The following is a 22,569-nucleotide window of genomic DNA, read 5'->3' on the forward strand; positions in this document are numbered from 1 at the left end:
TGTGAGACTGGGTTTATGGTGTGTGTGGTTACCTTCTCCTCCTGTCTGGTTTTGCCAGTCCTGAGTTGAGAGAGCTCAGCCTCCAGTTTGGCTATATAGTTGCATCTCTCGCATGTATTTTGTGTTTTGTGGGAGGAAGCGGCTCCGGACCCATCTGAGTGAGCAATATCCAGAGGTCCAATCCCTGAAAAGTCTGAAGGTCCCATCGGCTCCTCACGGGAGTTGGTACAGGCAACCGGTTCAAAAGTGGCAGACGACAGGGGCTGCGAAAGCGCCTCACTGACGACAGCCGAACCGGCAACTGGCTCTGGTTGAATAAAGTCATCCACTTTGGACCTCGGAGGCCTGTCTTTATCCTTGCACCTCTTATACACTGCAGTAGCCGGATAAGAATCCAACAACATATTGTAATTAAATCTTTTTCCAAAATAATGGAAGGCAAAATCGTACCTACACCTAATAGTGCGTTGATTAAACTTAGCACAAAACCTACAATTAGCTACGTCGTGGTCAGTACTTAAGCAAGGTATACAGTAATAGTGAAGATCCTTATGAGGTATTTGCTTCCCACAAGAAATACAGTTATTAACTTTTTCTGACATCGGACTGGAGCAAGAAAAAGGTTTCCCCAATGGGGTACTTAGCTCAAAAGAAGAAGTCTTCAATTCAAAAGCCACCAAAAACAAACAGGAGTCGGCCGACCTGCATTTGCGAACTGCTTTGCAACGGGCACCGCACGACAAGAAATACTGGGGAAAATAGCGTCGGCTGAGGTCTTTATATCCCTGGCGCATTGACGTCAGGGCAGGAGCGACTTTGGGACTCTGGCCGATCTAGGGCTGCTGCCAGCAGGAAGAACCCTACAGTAATGACTGTAACAGTGAACCACGACGAACATCACTTTTTAATAAGGATACCTACCAGACAATTCTGCATAGGTGACTGGATATTTACAGTTCTTGTTACTAGTAGATGTGGTCCTTAAACAGTTATGTTTTAACATTTGTGACTGGTTATTTACATTTCCTTTTACAGCACATTTGTTACTTTTACTAGTTATTTTTTAAACATTGTTTTGGCCGGCATGCACACCTGCAAGGCCCCCCTCCAGGCAACTATAGCTTTGTCTATTGCCACTGGGTGGCATAACTTAACAATATACTTGCTGTATCTTATCCCAAATAGATCTGCCTCCACACTGAGTACTTGTAAAGTAAGGCAAGTACCATTTACTTGGTGTATTTTGTCCCCAGATAGATTTACCTTCCTTTGTATTACTTGCACACCAAGGCCTTAAAGTAGTGTTTCTGCAACTAACTGCTTACACTCCTAATTTCCTGCTTCGACCTCTTCCTTGCTTACACTTACATTACAGCTGCAAGGCTTCCACTTCTTATGCTGATTACTTTTCTTTGCAGTTTTCTGTGAGGGGGCGGGCCAGATCTCTACCGGCTTTTTCTGGTTATACCTTCCCCCATTTTGTATCTCCCTGCTCTAACTCCCTCCTCCCCCATGCACATTAACTAGTCTATATTAGTGGACCTCCTTGAGCGGCGCCCTTTTGAAAGTTATCTTTTGGCCTGCTTGTGGTGAGGAAGCTTCCCCAGACCTTTTTCAGTGTGACTGCATCAATATAAGTAAATTTAACTAGTACAATACAGCCAAACAAACACATTTGGTGTAAACAGAAACAAGTGGAACGATACATTTGGTGTACAAAGAAAAGAAACAAGTAAGCCCATTGATATAATTGGAGTTAGTGTTAGCCCCGCTGCGCTCGGGCTCACTCTGCTCCCCTCCCTGATTCCTATTCCCACTCGCCCCCACTAGTGCTACATTTCAACTGAACTTAGCCACGCCCATCATGCTAACCAACAATCACTGAATCTGCCCCACCCCTGTACCCATTTCCTTCTCTTCCACTATTCCACATCCTGTAAAGCACAGTCTTCTATCTAATTACCTTATAATCACAAACAACAGCTCTCATCCTCCACCATACCCACCATCCCAAACAGATCTCTCACTCATGACCAAACCCAACCAAACCATGCCCAAACTACCTAAACCCACATAGATACATACACCTCTTACTATTGCTCCTAGGTGTATCCACACTCCCACTGCTAACTTCTATCACCAACCACCAAAAACAACTTAATTTTATCCATATACCAAGAAAAACTACTTCCCCTGACATAACTACAACACACGCTTTTACTCAATTAGTCCCACATCACTACCAAACCTTCTTTATTCACCACTATGCACACAGATCACAGCCATCACACTACCAGTCTCAAACAGCTATAAAGAACTTTAAGAGCTAAGCAAACTACTCAATCTCTATTTTTACCTCAGAACCTAACTCATTAGCTACGGTGATATACACCCAAACCCAGGCCCTGAAAATCTAGGAGCCCCAACCCTCAACCTGAATGATACCCTACTCCACCGAGACAAATCCACGCTCCTCATTTTAAATTTAAATGTTAGGTATACTAAAAGTCCATGACCTTCATGAACTAATCTCTTATCAACCTGAGATAGTCATACTAACAGAGACTTGGCTTAAACCAGGCAACCACAACAATGAAATCACTCCACCAGGTTACAATATAATTCGTAGTGATAGAATAGGTAAAAAAAGGGGGGGAGTTGCTGTAGTGTATAATCTCACATCATCCTTGAAAAAAGTAGACATAACAAACCTAGACCTCATAAAGTTGAACTCACTCTAACAAAACTAAAACTTAATGATAATAAACGTATCAACATCATAGGGTGCTACATCCCTCCAGGCAACAATATCCCCATTACAGAAAAACTCCTAGAATGGATATCTAACTCCCTCCCCCAGGAAAGCATAGTATTAGGAGACCTTAATACTGACTGGCAAAACTGTTCCATTCATAAGCCACTCTCCCATATTAACCTACATGGTCTAACCCAACTCATCACTTCTCCCCACTGAACTGGAGAGATAACGGATGGCGGTTCTGAAGAAGTCATCTGACGAAAGCATTAATTAAAGTGGAGCTACGCTATCCCTTTGCTGTGTTCTTCTGTTTCAGCCTTGGATTTGGTGTTTTTGGATAACAACATTACTTCACTCCTGCTTACTGTGTCCTAAATTTAAAATATCCTCTCTTTATACATTCACTACTTACATACTGCTTACATATATTACTACAGTAATAATGTCAATTGCTATTAATCTCATGCTGGATGCCCCTGTCTAATGTTTAATAACAATACTGTAACAGTTTCATTCCTCATTCTGGTATTAATCTGTCATAAATAATATCTCATTGCTAGCGCCCCTAGTTATTATGTACTTATCAAGTGCCACAACATATAAGCTTTGTACAATCCGTACATATAAATACTGAAATAGTGGTTTCAAAAAATTCTAACATGCATCATCAAACACCCAGCATCACTCATAATATGCAAAATCTTTATGATCAGACTTAAATGTGATGTTACTTATGAGCCAGAGATGACTACTGTAGTGACCATGTAAACAGCCACTGTCACCAATGAGTTATTGAGAAGGAAATGGATGTAAATTGCCAAGTCTTTCTTTTGTATCATATAGACCCTTAATGGAAATCTAAGGACAGTTTAGAGTAACCAGTCTACCTGATTTATGTGTTTGGAAGGTGTAAAGAAATCACAGTACTCTGAGAAAACCCATACAAACACAGGACAGATATGCAGACTGTTCACAGAAGGCACCCCAGCCAAGAATCAAACTGAGGAATTCCTTGTTGTAAGGTGACAATGCTATTCACTGCACTACTGTGCTATCACATTATTTACAAGCCATACTCAAACATTATCAGTTAAGCATCTGTTCATCATTTTTCAAAGTGGCTGACATTTAAATAAAGAGAGAAGTGAAACTTGAATAGGATCTTCATTCTGTACCGGCAGTCTTTGTGGTTTTAAAACATTTCAGAAATGATCCCTTGCAGCAATGAACATCCATCAGGTATGCTATTTCTCTATAATGAAAAAGGGTGTCATAATATTTGTCATCTTAGCGATTAACTACTTTAATGGGAGTCAACACTTCAAAATAATACAGTTCAGTAATAATACATACAGTTCACTCTTGAAATCACACAATTGTAGGGGCATGCCCAATTTTTAATTACTTCAGTCCTTCAATTTAATATAAATAAATAAAACTCTGGAGTACTCATTCCCAAAGTTCATTATAACATACCTCTGTCCATAAATACAAAGCCAGCTAACTTATCTCATACCATCTCATATCTTTGCCGGGTGGCTTGTCCCAAAGTTTTCTTAATTTTTGTTCTTCCCATTCCTCTTCCACCTCAGTCTACTTAGAAGAGGGCCAGGGATTCACACTTCCTATATATTCAGTTTGTATTACTAACTGTAGTGATTGCAAGGATAACTTTTAGCTCTGTCATAAAAACATTCAAAACAGCTGGAAAAGACTATCTGCATTTTAACCCGCATTTCCTACACTCTCTAAATGTGTGCATGAAATGCAACCTCTGCTGAAAATAAATTTCTGAAATTCATGACCTAAATGCACTACTAAACTTGCTAATGTAAAATGTTATTCCTAGTTGCCATAACTGCCACAATCTTTGCCAGAAACCATGAGATGATGCAAATTACACCAAAATAATCTTAAATTTATCATATGGCTTCAATGACACAGATATTGGCTACTAGATTCTGCAAGTCCTGTCCATACAACTGTCTTAATTAAAAAAAAAGTCAAACCTTCTTCACTTTCCAGTACCCCTATCACTCTCAACTTCTTTCTTCACGTCTTGCCTTCCATTGCAATGACTTCTGCAGCAGATATTCTACTTGACCACTCAAGTGTTACATTATACTTTTCACTTCCACTATCTGCTGCTGATTGTGGGGTGTGGCAAGTTGTTGATCCTGCAAAACACTCAGCTTAATCAGCTTCAGACATTTGCAGTCCCATATACCCATCCAAGAGATAAATGTGTTACACTCCAAAGTTTACCTCTTTCAAACTATTTATCTGCTTCACATTCAAATGAATTACACTGCTACCATTACAGACATACTGCTATAAAGTCCAACCATATGATCAGTTACCATCTGCACTCATTTCACCTTCAGAGCTTGCTACATTTCCATCTTTTCAGCCACCATTGCTACCCTATGACTTTCTCTTTCTTAGTCTCCTTTATTCACAATGAATTTTATCCTTAATCACCAAAAATGTAAACTAGAATTAACAAGCACTGCAAAATGTTCCTCGTACATATAAATTTTGCATGGTGCAGTATTTAATCAGTGTTCTTATTCCACTCTCACTGCACATGCCTTGTATATTTGAATCTCCCTGCATCAACCAGCAAAACACCAATTTTATTATTGACAGATTAACAGTTAGCTGCATATACCAAAGTTCAGTGTATAAATACGTGTACTATACTGATGTACTGATCATACCTCTCAACCGTCTCGAATAACACGGTTTTCACTGAGTTTTGGGGTCCAAATACTGGGGTGCCACGATTCCCAAGTGGCACCCCTCCATTTCTGCCTTTTCCCAGCTTTAATTCTTGATTTTATGTTTAATTTTTCCGCCGTTTTTTTTAATTTTGAGATGACGTCAGCTCCGGCAGGGCTATCAGCCTGTCGGAATTTAGCTCAAGAGCTCAAAGAGCACATTTTCGGTTTTCCCCGTGATCTGTGAGTGGTTAGCAATAGCAGGTTATTCAAACGAGCACTTTAGAAACAGTTACAGTATCAGACAGTACTAGCTATTCTTACAGCTCGCTTGGGTATTCTGGCTCTTTCTTTGGCTTCAGCAAACAGCTTTAGGAATGGGATTACGTTGCCCGCCCGCCACTGTTTTCAAATGGATTCTGGCTCTAACAGCAGTTGCAGCATTCAGCAACAGAAACACCTCTAAATATCTGCAGAAACAGTTCGTTCTATATGCCGGTCTTCTTTTGGCTTCAACAAACATTGATTTTTGGCCTCAACATTCGAGACAGTCAGGTAGGAAAGGATTATTTTTGGCTGGAGAGAGAGAGTTTGTGTGTGTGTGTGTGTGTGTGTGTGTGTGTGTGTGTGTGTGTGTGTGTGTGTGTGTGTGTCTGTGTGTGTGTGTAAAAATGCCCCCAATGTGGCTCTTTATTCAATCCAGTGCTTTCTTTGGCTTCAGCAAACAGCTTTAGGAATGGGATTATTAGGCTGCCTGCCCCCAATGTTTTCAAATGGATTCTGGCTCTAACTGCTGCAGCATTCGGGAACAGAAACAGCTCGTTCTATCTGCTGGTCTTCAGAAACAGCTGTTCTATCTGCTGGTCTTCCTTTGGCTTCGACAGTCCAGCCCACACATCACTCACCCACACTCACAGCTATATTAAACCATCTTTAAGTATCAGAAACAAACAGTAAACTCAGGTACAGAGAAGCATAGGAGGATTTGTATTACAGTACATTTTTATGTTTATTTCATTTTCTTCCCGTGGTGATTTTTGCTGAGGGCTCCAGTTTTCTTTCACATCCCAGAGACACAATGCAGATGGACTGTTTATCTTACAAATTGCTCATAAATGTCTATCTCATAGTCATGTGTATGCAGGTGGATTGTTGATCTTACAAATTGTTCATAAATGTCTGTCCCATAGTTGTGTGTGTGTGCAGGTGGACTGTTGATCTTACAAATTGCTCATAAATGTCTGCCTCATAGTCGTGTGTGTGTGTGTGTGTGACAATGCCCTCAGTGTAATACACCTGGTGGCTAGAGGTACTCTGGCTCAAACTCTGTACCTTGGTACAGGGTAAAAAGAGCCTAAAGTCCCTAGCCACCACCACTTCTGAATTAAAGACTCAGATTTTTTATCTGTTCCTCATAAAATCTGTGGTTTTCAGAATTGTGGCAAATCAATGAAGGACTGAATTCACAAAATAATGACAAGCATTTGAATTTCAGACTTCATATTCTTCAGCAACTAAATGGTAACACAAAACCTTTTATTCTAGCAATTTTCTAAGTTTATAAGATAAGTATTTGAAATTTGTCCCTATTTTGGGGCTGTATTCCCCCATTATTGGCTTTGTCCAGGTTTTTTGTGCTAAGGGGTTGAGACTAGCTAGAGCTATGGTGAGAAGTGAGAAAGTACAGTTTTGTACCTACCATAAATGTAGATGTTCGAGTGTTCACCCTGCTGCAGTCATCACACTTGGGTTATTCTGCCATCAGGCGGTCCCGCAGTCGGCCCGAATTCCAAAGTCTTGGTCCGGCGTTGGTTGCTGTCGCTTCTTCCCTGACGTCAGTGCGTCAGGGGTATATAAGAGGCATCCGACACCATTTTCTTCAGTTTTTCTTGTCCCAGATGTCAGGTGCTCCCAAAAGGTAGGCAAAAGATATATATATATATATATATATATATATATATATATATGCATATGGCTATATAAAAATAAAACAAAACCCTTAGGTACAAGCAAATACACCACAGAGGTAGTATAGGATAAAGTGGTAGAGATAAGTTCAGCTAGTTCAGAGGGGATGGAGGGAGGGTAACCTGGACTGCAGCAGGGTGAACTCTCGAACATCTACATTTATAGTAGGTACAAAACTGTACTATGTTCATCATGTTACCCTGCTGCAGTCATCACACTTGGGTTGAATCCCAAAGCTAAGGAGGGGAGGTGGAGTCAAACAGGGTTAGAAGTGGCTAGTAGGCCCAGCAAAACTGCAGTGGCAAAACCAGCTCTAGTCTTAGAGTAAAGAGGCAATTGATAGTGTTTGGTGAAGGTGTGCACTGAACTCCCAAGTAGCAGCTTCCAGAATATCCTTGGTTGGCACTCCCCTGAGAAAGGCTGTTGATGTAGCTGTAGCCCTGGTGGAGTGGGACCTAATGTTAGCAGGTACTGGTTTCCCATGATGTGTGTAGCAGAAATGTATGCAATGTCCTATCCATTTAGAAATGGTCTGTTTTGAGACAGCTTTTCCTTGTGATCCTGTAGCATAGGCTACAAAGAGCTGGTCAGTTTTTCTGAAAGCCTTAGTTTTATCCAAGTAGTAACGTAATTGCCTGTGAATGTCCAAAGAGTGCAGGAGTCTTTCTCCTTTATTCTGGGGATTTGGGAAGCAGGTGGGCAAGTGAATGGTTTGGTTTAGGGCCACACTGGATACCATCTTTGGCATAAAGGAAGGATTAGTCCGTAGAGACTGCCATAAACAAACTTTACAACAAAAGGAAGAAACTTTTGCAGAAAAGAGGAAAATCCCAGGATGCAAAAAAACTCCCTTACTAGCCTCAGTAAGAAACTGAGATGCCTCATAAAATCCTCCAAAGCTAGTTATGAAAATAAAATTGCTAAAGATTCCAAAGACAACCACAAAGCATTCTATAACTATGTCAAGAATCTAAATGGCAATGCTCAGATCTGCTCTGAGCTAAAACAGAATGGCATTAAATATACTGATCCGAAGGATATTGCCAATATCCTGGCAGATCGATTCAGTGCCAACTTCACCCCCCTCTCACCCCCTAAATGGCCCATCTCAATACCGGAAGATTGCAAAATTCCAGTAATAACAGCCATACAGGTACAAAACGCACTCTCTAAAGCCAAGAATACAGCATCCATGGGACCAGATGACATCCGGGGCTGTGTACTACATGAACTACAATATGAACTGGCACCTCACCTAAGTGTCATGTTTAATCATTGCCTCATCTCAGGTTTCGTGCCCATTGAGTGGTGCAGAGCTACAGTTATCCCAATCCACAAGGGGGGATCCACCTTGGATCCCGGAAACTACCGTCCCATCAGTCTGACAAGCCTTATCTGCAAGGCCATGGAGCGTATTATCATGGAACTTATAAACAAAGACATTGGCAACCTTCAAACACTGGAACCCACCCAGTTTGGGTTTGTGAAGGGCCGATCTTGTCACCTGAACCTGATTGACTTCTTTGAATCAGTCTCCAGAGCCATGGACAAGGGTAAGGTGGTCCACACAGCCTATCTAGACCTTGCCAAGGCCTTTGACACCATCCCCCACTCTGGAATCATAGATAAACTTACTAAGTTGGGCATTAATCCCTATGTCACCCAATCGGTTGCTAAATGGCTTACTGATAGAACCCACACTGTAAAAGTAGCCGACTCCAAATCCAGCTCCAGACAAGTGACAAGTGAAGTACCTCAGGGTTCAGTCCTGGGGCCGCTCTTGTTTGGCATCTACTTCTCTGAAGTACAGGTCAACACTAAGGGACTCTGGCTAACAAAGTTTGCAGATGACTGCAAACTGGGAGCCATTATTGAATCCCCAAATGATGTGGATACTCTACAAAAGGGCCTTACAGAAACAGATGCTTGGTGCCAGAGCCATGGGCTCAAGCTCAATGCCAAGAAATGTATTGTTATCCCCTTTGGGAAAAAACATGTATCCATGAATTACCATATAGGTGGCAGTACACTAAACACAGAAAGTGTGATAAGAGACTTACGGACACAGGTGGACAGTGGTCTCACCTTCGACAACCACATCGCCACAACAGTCAGGAAATCCTTCTATGTGCACACCTCATCACGAAGGGCTTTTCATCCAGAAAAAAGGAGGTCATTGTCCCACTGTACTCATCCCTCATTAGACCCATTATAGAATACAACGCCCCATTTGGTATGTACCTCTCAAGACATCTGCAACAACTGGAAAGGCCTCAGAAATATCTCACTAAAAGAATCACAGGCCTAAAGCAGATGCCCTACGCTGACCGCCTTAAAAAACTCCAGCTATACTCTGTCGCATATCGTCTACTCAGAGGCGATCTCTGCTTAACATACAAGGCCATGTCAAACCCAGAGCTGTTGGACATGCTACAATTAAAGAAATCCCAATCCCTCAGAGCTACATGCTCCAGGGATCTAAACCTTGTCATCACAATAAACAAAACATGCTGGAGGGATAGGTTCCTGACCCAGAGACTCCCCAGACTCTGGAATAGATTGCCCATACATGTCAAGCAGAGTGCCTCTTTGGACCTCTTCAAGAGGAACCTTGACGATTGGATGAGAGAAAGGAAATTCACCCCAGGGATCACGTCAGTCGCCCTGCTAGACAGGGGTCCAGGAAAGTAAATAATGTGGGAAGAAATAGTCAGGGAATTGTTATGGCTAGGCTTGTATAGGCCCTAGGGCTGATAGCCTAGTACCAACCTATGAACCTATGAACCTATGAGAAACTCTGTCTTGATGAAAAATGAGGAAAGGTTCCACTGCCATTAGTGCCTGTAGCTCTGAGACTCTTCTAGCTGAGATTATTGCTAGTAGTAGGGCAGTTTTCCATGAAAGAAATTTTAAATCAGTTGAAAAAGCTGGTTTAAAGGGTGGCAGTGTAAGCTTTTCCAGGACAAAGTTGAGATCCCAAGTAGGTTTTGGTGCTGTCCTTGGAGGTCTTAAGTTCTTAGCCCCTCTGAGGTACTGTCTTAGGAGTGGATGTGAAAATAAAGGAGGATCCGTACTGTAATGAGCTGAAATTGCTGAGGCGTGGATCTTAATACATGAAAAGGAAAGTCCTTTGTGTAACATCTCAGTTAAATATTGTAGAATCTGAGAAATGTTCGGCTCCAGGGAATTTAGGCCTTTAGCCTGGTTCCAGGAGCAAAATCTTTTCCATTTGTCTGAATAGGTTTTCCTGGTGCTGGGCCTCCTGGCCTCCAGAATGATATCCATAACAGCTTTGGATAAAGGTGTTGGCTGGTTGTTTAGGTAATTTGCCATGCAGCCAGGTTTAAAGTCTTGAGCTGGCTGTGTAGAACCAGATTGTCTCACTGGGTGAGCAGGTGTGGAATTTGTGGCCAAATCCATGGTGGGCCCTGGGCCATGGTCCTTAAAATTGGATACCAATGTTGGGGTGGCCAATCTGGTGCAACAAGAATCATTTGTGGCCTCTCTAATCTGACTTTCAGCAGTACCTTTGCTAGAAGAGGCAGTGGAGGGAAGGCATACACTGTCAATGTGTTCCAACTGAATGAGACAGCGTCCACTTTCCAAGCTAGTGGATGGAAGGTCCTTGTGCAAAATTTTTGAAGTTGGTGGTTGTGGGGGCTTGCAAACAGATCTATGTCTGGGCGTCCCCATTTTTGAGCTATCATTGCAAATACTTGTGGATCTAGATTCCATTTGTGTGGATCCATGATGTGTTTCTGCTTAGGTCGTCTGCCAATGTGTTTTTCTTTCCTGGCAGGAATTGTGCTTGTAATTGAACCTGGTAAGACAGTGCAGTGTTCCACAAGGTCATTGCTTGCCTGCATAGAGGGTAGGAATGTGTGCCCTTTGCTTGTTTATGTACCAAATAACTGTGGTGTTGTCTGTCCTTATTAGTAGTTGTCCTGGATGTAGAAGGTCCTTGAAAGCTGTTAGGGCATTCTGCACTGCTAGCATTTCTTTTTGATTGATATGCAGGTGTATCTGATCTGTAGTCCATTTGCCCTGAATGCACTGTCCTGCCATGTGTGCTCCCCAGGCATAGTCCGATGCATCTGTTTTGCCTGGCTGTGGGTAAGGTGAAAGGCTGTCCCTTGTTGAGGTGACAAGCCTGTGCCCACCATAGAAACTCCTGTTGAAGGCAGGGAATGAGTGGAATCATTGTTTCCAAGCTGTGGCTGTGCTGAGTCCATACACTTTTCAGGTACCACTGTAATTTCCTCATATGCAGTTTTGCAAATGGTATTAGTAAAATGCAAGATGCCATGAATCCCAAGGCCTGCAGAATTTTTCTTCCAGGGAGTTGGGTCTGTCGCCATTATTTTGAAATATTGAAACAGTTGTCGTTTGTCTGGCATGAGATAAGCCATCTGGGCTGTTGTATTCAAGCTGGCACCCAGGAATGTTATGCTTAGTGAGGGCACTAGTTTTGATTTCTTTTCGTTTACTGTGTACCCTAGGCAACTTAGAAAGGTGTTTGACAAATGCCAGATGCTGTAGAAGAATGTCCTTGCTTTCTGCTTGAATAAGACAGTTGTCCAGGTATGGGTATATTTGAATTCCTCTTTGTCTGCAGTATGCAATTACTGGTGCCAGGCATTTTGTGAAGACCCTGGGCGCAGTAGATAAGCCAAAGGGCAGTGCAGAGAATTGATAATGCTTTGAACCTGCAATGAAGCGGAGGTATCTTCTGTAATTTTGTCTGATAGGGAAATGCAGGTATGCCTCCTTGAGGTCCAAAGTGACTAGCCAAGCCTTCTTGCCCAGCATGGGAAGAAGCTGCTGTAGTGTTAGCATCTTGAATTTTGGTACTTGCAGATAGGTGTTCAGAACTGAAAGATCCAGAATGGGTCTCCATGCTTTGTCCTTTCTTGGAACTATGGAGAGTCTTGAGTAAAATCCTTGTCCCTGCTCCTGTGTTGAATGGCTCTCATGTTCATGAGAGCTGTAATTTCTTTTTGTACCTCTGCCCATTGATTTGGTGGCAGGTTTGGCATTCCTTTGATCCTTGGTAAGGTATGAAAGTGGAATCTGTATCCTTGAGAGACAATGTTTAGAACCCATTTGTCTTTTGTGATGATGTGCCAGTTGTCTGCAAAAAATGTTAGGTTTCCTCCCAAGGGTGTTGCCTGGAGAGATGTGCTTGGTAGTTTGAGGATAGAGTCATTGTGTTGCCTTCTGCTAGCTTAGGGCCTGTCTTCTCCTCCTTTCTGGGTAGCAGAACCCCATTGGCGAGGTTTGTAAGGGCCCTGTTACTGACCTCTGCCCCTTGAGCATCTGTATTTGCCCCTCTGTGATCTGTCTGAAGCTGGAAAGGACCAATTTTTTGTTGGCCAATTTCTGCTGAAGCGAGGGGGTTGTACCTGCAAGAAATCCTTGACCGTTTGCATAGATTTAGCCTTATCCTCCATTTTCTTTAAAACCTCTTCTGCTTTGACACCAAATAATACATCCTGTTGTAAAGGTGCATCTAATAATTTTGCTTTAACATGGTCAGGGAGGGTTTGCTCTTTTAACCAATCATGTCTACGAATGACTGCGCCAGTAACAGCTGCTTTAAAGGAAGCTTCCAGTGAATCAAATCTGCATTGTAAAGTATGCTTGCCTACCTGTTCGGCTGCATGCAACAGATCCTGCATTTCCTTGAACTCAGGCTGTTCTGAGTGTGTGCTCATTTTTTGTTTTAAATGAGACATCAGGAATTGTTGATATTTCAACATGTGAAACTGGCAATTTAATGCTCTCATAGCCAGAGTTGCAGAGGTGTATATTTTCTTTCCCCATCTATCTAGGGCTCTGGAATCTCTTTCCGAGGGCACAGGATTTTTAGCCATAGAAACCTTTGCTCCCTTAGGGCTCTGGGATATGGTTTCTGGGTCAGCTACAGGGCTTTTATAAAAGAATTTGTGTGAGTCGGGTACTCTGTAGTATCTGTCTGGTTTCGCTGGAGCAGGAGGTAGAGAGTCTGGATTTAAACTAGACTCAAAGTAGACATCATCCACAATATCTAAAACAGGAGGAATAGCAAGAGGTCTGTGCTGGGGTAATAGAAGGAACTCTCGGAGCCTTTTCTTAGAATCTGAGTAATCCTGGCCTTCCCAGTGGAAATGTTCCCTCATGGTATGTAATGTTTCCCCAAAGGAGTAGTCTTCAGGGGGAGATGCTGAGGGAATACAGTCTTCAGCATCAGAATCCTCAAGGTGGAAAAGTGTAATCCTGTTCCTCAGAAGAATATGAGGAGAGAGAAACCTGGTCAGAGGATGCATAATCCTCCTCTTGTCTTGGTCTTTTATCAGGAGGGGGATGAGAACCCCTGATAAGGGTAATTAAATCTTCAGCCATCTTAAGCATCTGTTTCTTAGGCATGGGGCCTTGACCTGTAGACTGATGAACAGTTTTCTTAGGTTTTAAAGGAGTTTTAAGTTTAGCACAAGATTTAATGGTGAGTGTAGTCGGTCTGAAGACATCTTCTGCAACCGAAGGTGCTTCCCCCGCACCGATGTCTAAATCTGCTCCGGTGTCGGTAGATGGCTGCGTCAGCCTAGTAGATTCCGCGAGGGAGTCGGCAGCTGTCTGGGGTTCCAGCTCTGCGGTCGTCAGGGGCTGCGTAGGCGCCTCACTGACAACCGGAGAACCGGCGACAGGCCCAGCTGAGGCCTCGGTGTCTGCTTATTCCTAGGCTGCCTGTCCTTATCCTTGCGTTTTTTATGAATTGCTGTCATCGGCTGCTCCGGCATGATATAATTAAATTTCCTACCAAAGTAATGCCGTGCGAGGTCAAAACAACGTTTGATAGTGCGTTTATTAAACCTAGCGCAAAACCGACAACCTGTGACATCGTGGTCTGGGCCTAGGCAAGGAATGAAATAGGAATGGAAGTCCTTATGAGGTATTTGCTTCCCACAAGAAATGCAATTAACTTTTTCTGACATCGGACTGAGGCAAGAAAATGTTCCCCAACGGGGTACTTAGCTTTATTTTCGGACTGAAATTCAAATCAAAAATCTCAGGTGTCGGCCGCCTGGAACTTGCGAACTGCTTCTGCTTCGAGCACCGTGCGGCAAGAAAGATTGAAGAAAATGGCGTTGGATGTCTCTTACATACCCCTGACGCACTGATGTCAGGGAAGAAGCGACAGCAACCGACGCCGGACCAAGACTTTGGAATTCGGGCCAACTGCGGGACCAGCCGACGGCAGGATAACCCAAGTGTGATGACTGCAACAGGGTAACACGATGAACATCGGAATTCACTAAATGATACCCATTTAAGTTTTAGTCTTCAGGAAACTGCTGATTTAACATAGTGGTATGTTGTTCTGACTGTAGTGCACAAGGTCCTGGGTTCAAGACTTGGCAGTGAAATGCATTGTGGTAACACATTTTATTCTAACAACTTTCCAAAATATTTGTCCCTTCCCCTCCACAAAAAAAATAAATAAATTTAAAAGTGTGAGAAGCTGTGCAAGACGCCTATGGCTATATAAATATTGTGTGGGTGTGGAAGTAGACTTTTATGATTGACATATTCTGAATTGGGAAGTTTTGTCATTATTGGTTCATGCATTTTGTTTCATTGCCTACTGGAAAAATGTTCAAACAATAAGTTTAAAATGCTCATTCTAACAAGTGTGCTGTATTATACAAGGAATATAATAAAGTCAGGAAGGTGTATCAAAGAACACATGTATGTTTTTTGTGTTGTGTGCAAGGGGCCAATGATTTGAAAACAGCCCAAAAGTAATCTTTATCCACCACTGGTCAGATACATTTTCTTTGGATGTGGTGTGTGGGTTTCAATGCTGTTTTAATGAATGTGAGTTTCAATGGCAGAGACGTTTTAATGCCAAGTTTATTCCACTGTGAGACAGTATTGCTTTGTTAGCAGCTTTGTTTAGCAGATGTCTTAGTGTTTGTGCATTGTGCTATAAAATGTAAAAATAAAATCCAAATAATCATTGTAGAAGTAAAGCAGTATGCACACAGTGTTTATGGTAAATGGCGTGAAACAGACAGGTAATGGGACATTGGAATGGCTGCAGGGGACTCTGGTGCCATATTTTGGTTGTCTATTCTTCAGTTTGTTTAAAAGTTGGTATCCCACATTTCCATTGGAGTGGGTGGGGTTACATAATTATGTATGCAAATTTGATGTTAATCAGCGTAAACATTTGTACCTATTTTTCATGGGCCTTGTCCAGATTTTTGATGTTTCCAGGTTGAGAGATATTGTACTGATATTGTTTTTTTTTTTATCCGTTATGTATTAAATGACAAAGATGAAAGCACAACTGACACTGTGTAAATACCTGGATAAAGTTTTTTCAACTCTGATTCTTGTCTTCAGTGTCAAACTACTTCTTATGCATTCATAGTCATGTAAACGTATACCTATGCCTCAAAGGATTACATTTATATTGTGAACTTTTTGTTACTAAATCTGTTACTTCTGAAGTTATTTTCATCCAGCTACAACAGAATGTGAACTCTGCCAAGCTAGACCTCCAAGTTAACAAAAGATTAAAAACAAAACCGATTTTACTAAACTAAAGGAAGAAAAATTAATCCCCATCAGCTAAACTGTTCTGCGAGATAAACATGATAAGACAAATGCAAAATTATTCACCTTAATATGCAGAGGGTTATAAAAATGTTACAAAACTTACATTACTGTATGCAGAAGGCCAATGGATTTCATTATAGGGGCTGATGCGAGTCAGTTGCGTCTGAAGTGCATAAGGGAAGGATGTTACATGAAGTATTAAGAGGTTTGTGGCTTCTCTAACATCTTTGCAGTTCAGCAGTCTGTCAGCAAGGCCTGTTGAGGAGTCCATGTGATAGTAAGACGCAGAGGCAGTGCTAGTGAAAGTGAAGTAATAAAATCTGAGTAATCATATTAGATAAACAATGCAACAACAGAGGCAATTTTAATTTTCATATACATCCAGCCAATTCATTTATTTAAAAATATCCAGTTGATGCAATATAATATGTGCTCTGCATCAGAGCTGAGCAGAGTATATCCACTGTAGGCTGTGAAAAGACAGAAACGTACACAGTCTTTACTGCCTCTTGATTCTCTTTAATAAGGGAAAGGGATACAAAACCATAAAATCAAGCATAAGAATTAAATTCTTAAGCTGTTAATGTTGCCTGAAATAAAAATAGTGAAGGGAAGCAAAACTCAAACACATAAGTGAAGATACATTTCTTGAAACAAATAATCTAGATTCTGGTCTAATAAAATGTCAAGCTTAGGATGGATAAGCAAGAATATGTTTTCACTCAATTTTTTTTTTAAATACTGAGAAGAACATGGAATTATTAGTAACCATGTACTGGAGAATGTGGTGTAATCCATTAAGTACTTATATCTTAGAACACAGCTTCCTATATCTGCACAACATAGAGTTTTCAAAGCAACATTCAAAGGCTGCAGCAATACAGTTATATGGGCTCCCTACCGAAATGTTGGCAGTCCAAATGAAGTACCTACATTCAGGAAAAAAAAATTGATACTGATAAGACAGAATCTCTAACACCATTCTTCTCCTTTAAACTTTTTTGCAATGTAGGGGCAAGCAAGCCCCTCCTCCCTCAGAACTTATATATATATATATATATATATATATATATATATATACATACACACACACACACCTATATATATATATATATATATATATATATATATATATATATATATAGGTTCATAGGTGTGTACTAGGATAACGTCCCTGGAGCCTATATAAGCCTACCCCAAGAAGATTTCCTGGCATCATGCCACCCAAAGTTAGTTAGTTCCCAGTGCCCCTGTCAATCAAGGCCATTGAAGTGATCCCCGGGGTGAACTTCCTACAACCCACCCACTCATCAATTTCTCTTAGAGTGCCAGTGAAGTGCTCTGCTTGACATGAATGGGAAGTCTGTTCCAGAGTATGGGAAGTCTCTGGGTGAGGAACCTGTCCCTGCAGCATGTTCTGTTTACTGTGGTAATGAGGTTAAGGTCCCTGGAGCGTGTGGCATGGAGGGACTGGGATTTCTTTAGGTGTAGCATATCTAGCAGCTCTAGGTCAGACATGGCTTTGTAGGTCAAGCAGAGATTGCCTCTAAGTAGGCGATAAGAGGCAGAATATAGCTGACTTTTTTGAGTCTGTCCGTATAGGGCATGCGTCTATTAAGATCCTCTTAGTGAGGTATTTTTGTGGCCTTTCCAATTGTTGTAGGTGTCTAGTGAAGTACATAACAAATGGGATGTTGTATTCTATAATAGGTGTAATGAGAGACGAGTAGATAGGGATTATGACCTCTTTCTTTCTGGATGAGTAACCTTTTGTAATGAGATGTGCCACATAGAAGGACTTTCTGACTACAGTGGCAATGTGGTTACCAAAGGAGAGGTTGCTGTCAACCTGTGTCCCCAGCTCTCTTATCCCACCTTCAGTGATTAGTGGACTACCGCCTATGTGGTAGTTCATGGGCACCAAATTTTTCCCAAAGGGAATAACAGTGCACTTTTTGGCATTGAACTTAAGGCCATGGTTCTGGCACCAGTCATTAGTGTCAGTGAGGCCTTTTTGTAGAATTTCTACATGAGTTGGAGAATCAATAATGGCTCCCAGTTTGCAATCATCTGTGAACTTGGTCAGCCAGAGTCCCTTGGTGTTGGCTTGAACTTCAGAGAAGTAGATGGCAAACAGGAGAGGACCTAGGACCGATCCCTGTGGGACACCACTTGTAGCTGGTCAGTAGTCAGATTTGGAGTCCACTACTTTCACAGTGTGGGTTCCATCAGTGAGCCAGTTGGCAACCCATCTTATTACATAGGGGTTTATTCCTAGTTTAGTGAGTCTATCTATGATTCCTGAGTGACAGATGGTGTTGAAGGCCTTGGAAAGATCTAGGTAGGCTATGTGAACTACCTTGCCCTCATCCACAGCTCTGGTGACAGACTCAAAAAAGTCTATCAGGTTAAGCAGGCATGATCTATCTTTCACAAATCCATAATGCGTGGGGTCCAGAGTTTGGAGATTCCCTATGTCCTTATTTATAAGGTGCATGATGATGTGCTCCATAGCCTTACATATCAGACTCATCAGGCTAATGGGGGCGGTAGTTCCCAGGGTCTGTAGTCACTCCCCCTTTGTGGAGTGGGATGACCGTAGCAGTGCACCATTCGGTAGGAACAAAGCCTGAAATGAGGCTGTGATTGAAAAGGGTACTCAGGTGTGGTGCCAGTTCACTTTGTAATTCATATAGAACACAGCTAGGGATATTATCAGGTCCCATGGAAGCTGTATTCTTGGCTTTGGACAGTGCGTTTTTTACCTGTGTAGCCATGATAATAGGGACTTGGCATTCCTCAGGTATTGTGATAGGCCCTTTAGGGGGTAAAGTTTGCACTGAACCTGTCAGACAATATTTTGGCAATATCAATTGGTTCTGTATATGTATTGCCATTGTGCTGTAACTCAGAACAGATCTGTGTATTGCCATGTAGATTCTTGCCATAACTACAGAATGCCTTGTGGCTGTCTTTAGAATCTGCAGCAATTTTGTTTTCATAGCTAGCTTTAGAGGATTTGATGAGGGATCTCAGTTTTTTGCTGAAGCTAACAAAGGAGTTTTTCCAGTCTTCGGAATTCACCAATTTCTGTAACAGTTTTTTCCTTCTGTAGTAGAATTTGTTTATTGTGTGGGGCCACCAGACTGGCTTCCTTTTTTTGGAGGAGAGCATCTTGGTTTTGTTTGGTATGGCCCATTCCATGCACTTATGTATGTTCTCATACAGTGCATTGGTGTATGATTCAGCAGTCATGCACCTATTTTCCATTTGCATGGGTGTCGTGAAGCTAGCCACCTCCATTTTTAGAAGCCCAAAATTGGCTTTGAAAAAGTTTTTTAGTGGTTTCCTTTGGGCGGGGTGAGGGTGGAATTGGACAGCCATGGTGATTAGCTTGTGGTCAGCTCTGACCAGGGAGGAGTTGATTATTGGTGAAGAGCAACGGTCACCCATGTTAGTAATGACAAGGTCAAGGATGTTTCTACCCACATACATACATATATATATATATATATATATATATATATGTTTACTATCATAATCTTGAAGTGAATTCGGTCAAATCCACTTTGCACGAAGTCAGCAAGTCGAACGGTAACAATGTTGAACTCAGATATTGTCGAAGTACAAATCTCGCCCCTATCTCGACCCATGTTAACGCTTACTCCTAGGTCGAATTCAGGATGTAATTCGATAATATTGGAAATCGACATTGTGACTTTTTGTGGGCGTGGGTCGATAATACGATCATTCGACCAAGTCTACTTCAAGATTATGATAGTAAACATAGAAATATATATACACACATATATATATATATATATATATATATATATATATATATATATATATATATATATATATTCTAACTCTGGAATTGCCATACCACTTAGAAAAAAGGAATAGTCTAGGAAATGATCATCTTGGACTTAGTATATGTAAGTCTATTTTTCGGCAATTCAGTCTCTGTATTTCAGGATTCACTCCAGCGGATCCCAACATTTCAAATGGTTACCGTTATAGGACTACTGTTCATAACGTAGCTAGCAGCTCCTACAACAGACAGATGCAAATGCAACTGAAAACACAGCAATCATTTTCTGACAGATTTCAGAACTGACTCTGTCCAGTATGACAGCAACCACATAAGCATGTCCTATAAAACAGGAAGACACCCACCTACTCTAGTTCATTCCAAAATGGCTTCTATATATAGTATAAGCTAAGATGTATTCTAGTCTTAAAAATGTGTTCACATAAGCTAAAAGTAATGTATTGCAGTTACAAGATTAAGTACTGCAGTTACAAGATTGTTTTTGGACACATGAAGGAAAGAACATTTTGTGCTAAATCTAGTTTCAACAATTCATAATAAATATCTGTTTGGTAACAGGCAGAAATAAGGCAAGAAAAGTAGAGAACACTGGACTGTATGGAAATTAGATGATAACTAAATTTACAATACTTTTTGGATCATCAGATGTTTTATGTCTCTGTATACAGTTTTATTATAATACTTAAATAATTAGTATTATGTCATTTTGTAGGCAGTATCTTAGTTTAGGCTACTTAATCCTGAATTTCTGTAATTTGAATGAGCGCTTTCAACCTGAGAATGCCTCCGCCGTCTGTGTAAGAGTTTGTCAGATTTTGGCTTGCATAAAAGAGTTCGATAACTCACATAAAGCTTCAAGGAACAGAACTCATAATTTTACTGGGTCTATATTATATACTGGAAGTCTGAAAACTTCGAATCTCTTATGATCGACTCCATATGAGTGCAGTTTTCAAACATCTAACATAAAATATAAACTAAAAATAAAAAAAAACTACCTGAACACTCTATGCAGGGGGTAAGACCCCCTGCATCCCCCACACCCGCCACTACTTAAATATACCAACTCCGAGATTGCACTACACTGAAGTGAAGGGAAATATTCCCTATGGCGATCTCCGTTGAAACGTTCAATGTTTGAAAACTTCATTCATATGATGTCGATCATATGAGATTCAAAGTTTTCAAACTTTGAACTCACAATATAGACCCAATTTTACTTGCCTTCAAGTGTAAAAGCCTCACAACCTAAAATAATAAACTGCAATAAGAATTTCTTTGCACTACGAATTCTGTGTTTTACTAGGTTTTGCTAATTCCACCTTCCAACTCCCATAAACACATTTTGAACAATTTTGCAACCAAATAATTATTTATCCATCTTTTGTATTCTGATTTCCATAAAAACAACCCTAAAAAAAGCCTCAAATCTAAGAAATAAAACTTACCTTAACATGACTTTACCTTATTCCCTACTGCAATCAGAATAAAATGCAAACATACATAAAAAAATGCACTACTGGATATGCCATATTCACCCTCTCATTTTTTTTTCTCTTGTGCAACACTCATCTTCTAATGGGTTTTCACCTTGACAAACCATATCATACTAAAACAACATCAACCTAGTCTTTGACATATCAAGAGCATAATAAACCCCAGTTATGCAAGCTCTAATTCCTATTATACCATGACCCCCCCAAAACGTGCACGCTGATTGGCCAGCGTGCCTGTTGTAAATCGAGTTATACTAATGGAAAAAGGTCCGGTCACCCGGACTTTTTTCCATTAGTATAACTCGATTTTGAAACACTGTCGCTATGTTAAATGGGTTTAACATAGCGAGACAGCTTAAAATAAGCAACGGAGATCTCCGTTGCTTATTTTAAAGCTGTCTCGCCATGTTAAACCCATTTAACATAGCAAGACAGTGTTTTAAAAGCAACGGAGAAAGCAAGATCTCCGTTGCTTTTTTATGTTCGCTATGTTAAATGAGTTTAACATAGCGAGACAGTTTTAAAATATGCAACGGACATCTCCGTTGCTTATTTTGTAACTGTCTCGCTATGTTAAACTCATTTAACATAGCGAACATAAAAAGCAACGGAGATCTTGCTTTCTCCGTTGCTTTTGCCCACAGCTCTGATGTGCTGCGCAGGCGCGCAGTACATCAGAATGCCGCGGATGCCAGACATCTGCGGAAGGGCAGCAAACAGGCATTATGCTATGCCATTATTTAAGAAAAGTAATAGTTTCTTTTCTTAAATAATGTCATATATATAATAACCACTTCTGGGTGTGGGTAAAGCTAAATTTACGGTTGGCTGTTTGGTCCTCGCCCTCGGGACCAGACCACGCCAACCGTGGGTAAATTTAGCATTACCCACACCCAGGCGTGGGTTATTGCTATAATAAAACTTAATTTACACCAAACAAAAAATACTGTTTAACATACATAAAGTACCCTTCAAACGAGTTTCTTTAATTTTTCTCAAGATTTCCTTCCATCACTAAAGACCGACCTCCTTTTATTCAAACTTAATTCTTTAAATGTGGGTATAATTTTTTCACAAAAGCACTGCCTATCTTCAAAAATAACCTGAATCCTGCACACTGGTTTATATCATTGCTTCATGGTACATTCTAAAAATATGTTTAAACACGGCAATAACACAATCTGCAATGCA

The 22,569-nt window shown here is 41.0% G+C and overlaps 1 protein-coding gene across 1 annotated transcript in view; it reads right to left on the reverse strand.

The window, feature by feature from the left end:
• Positions 1 to 22,569, reverse strand: part of GREB1 (growth regulating estrogen receptor binding 1) — a 3,935,532-nt gene that overhangs the window by 1,439,194 nt on the left and 2,473,769 nt on the right. Inside the window, exon 16 of the mRNA XM_044082225.1 lies at positions 16,151 to 16,343. Coding sequence (XP_043938160.1) covers positions 16,151 to 16,343 — 193 coding nt within the window. The remainder of the gene's footprint in view (positions 1 to 16,150; positions 16,344 to 22,569) is intronic.

This window comes from Protopterus annectens, chromosome 1.part1 (genome assembly GCF_019279795.1).
Source record: "Protopterus annectens isolate FY-2018-M chromosome 1.part1, PAN1.0, whole genome shotgun sequence".
NCBI lineage: Eukaryota > Metazoa > Chordata > Ceratodontiformes > Protopteridae > Protopterus > Protopterus annectens.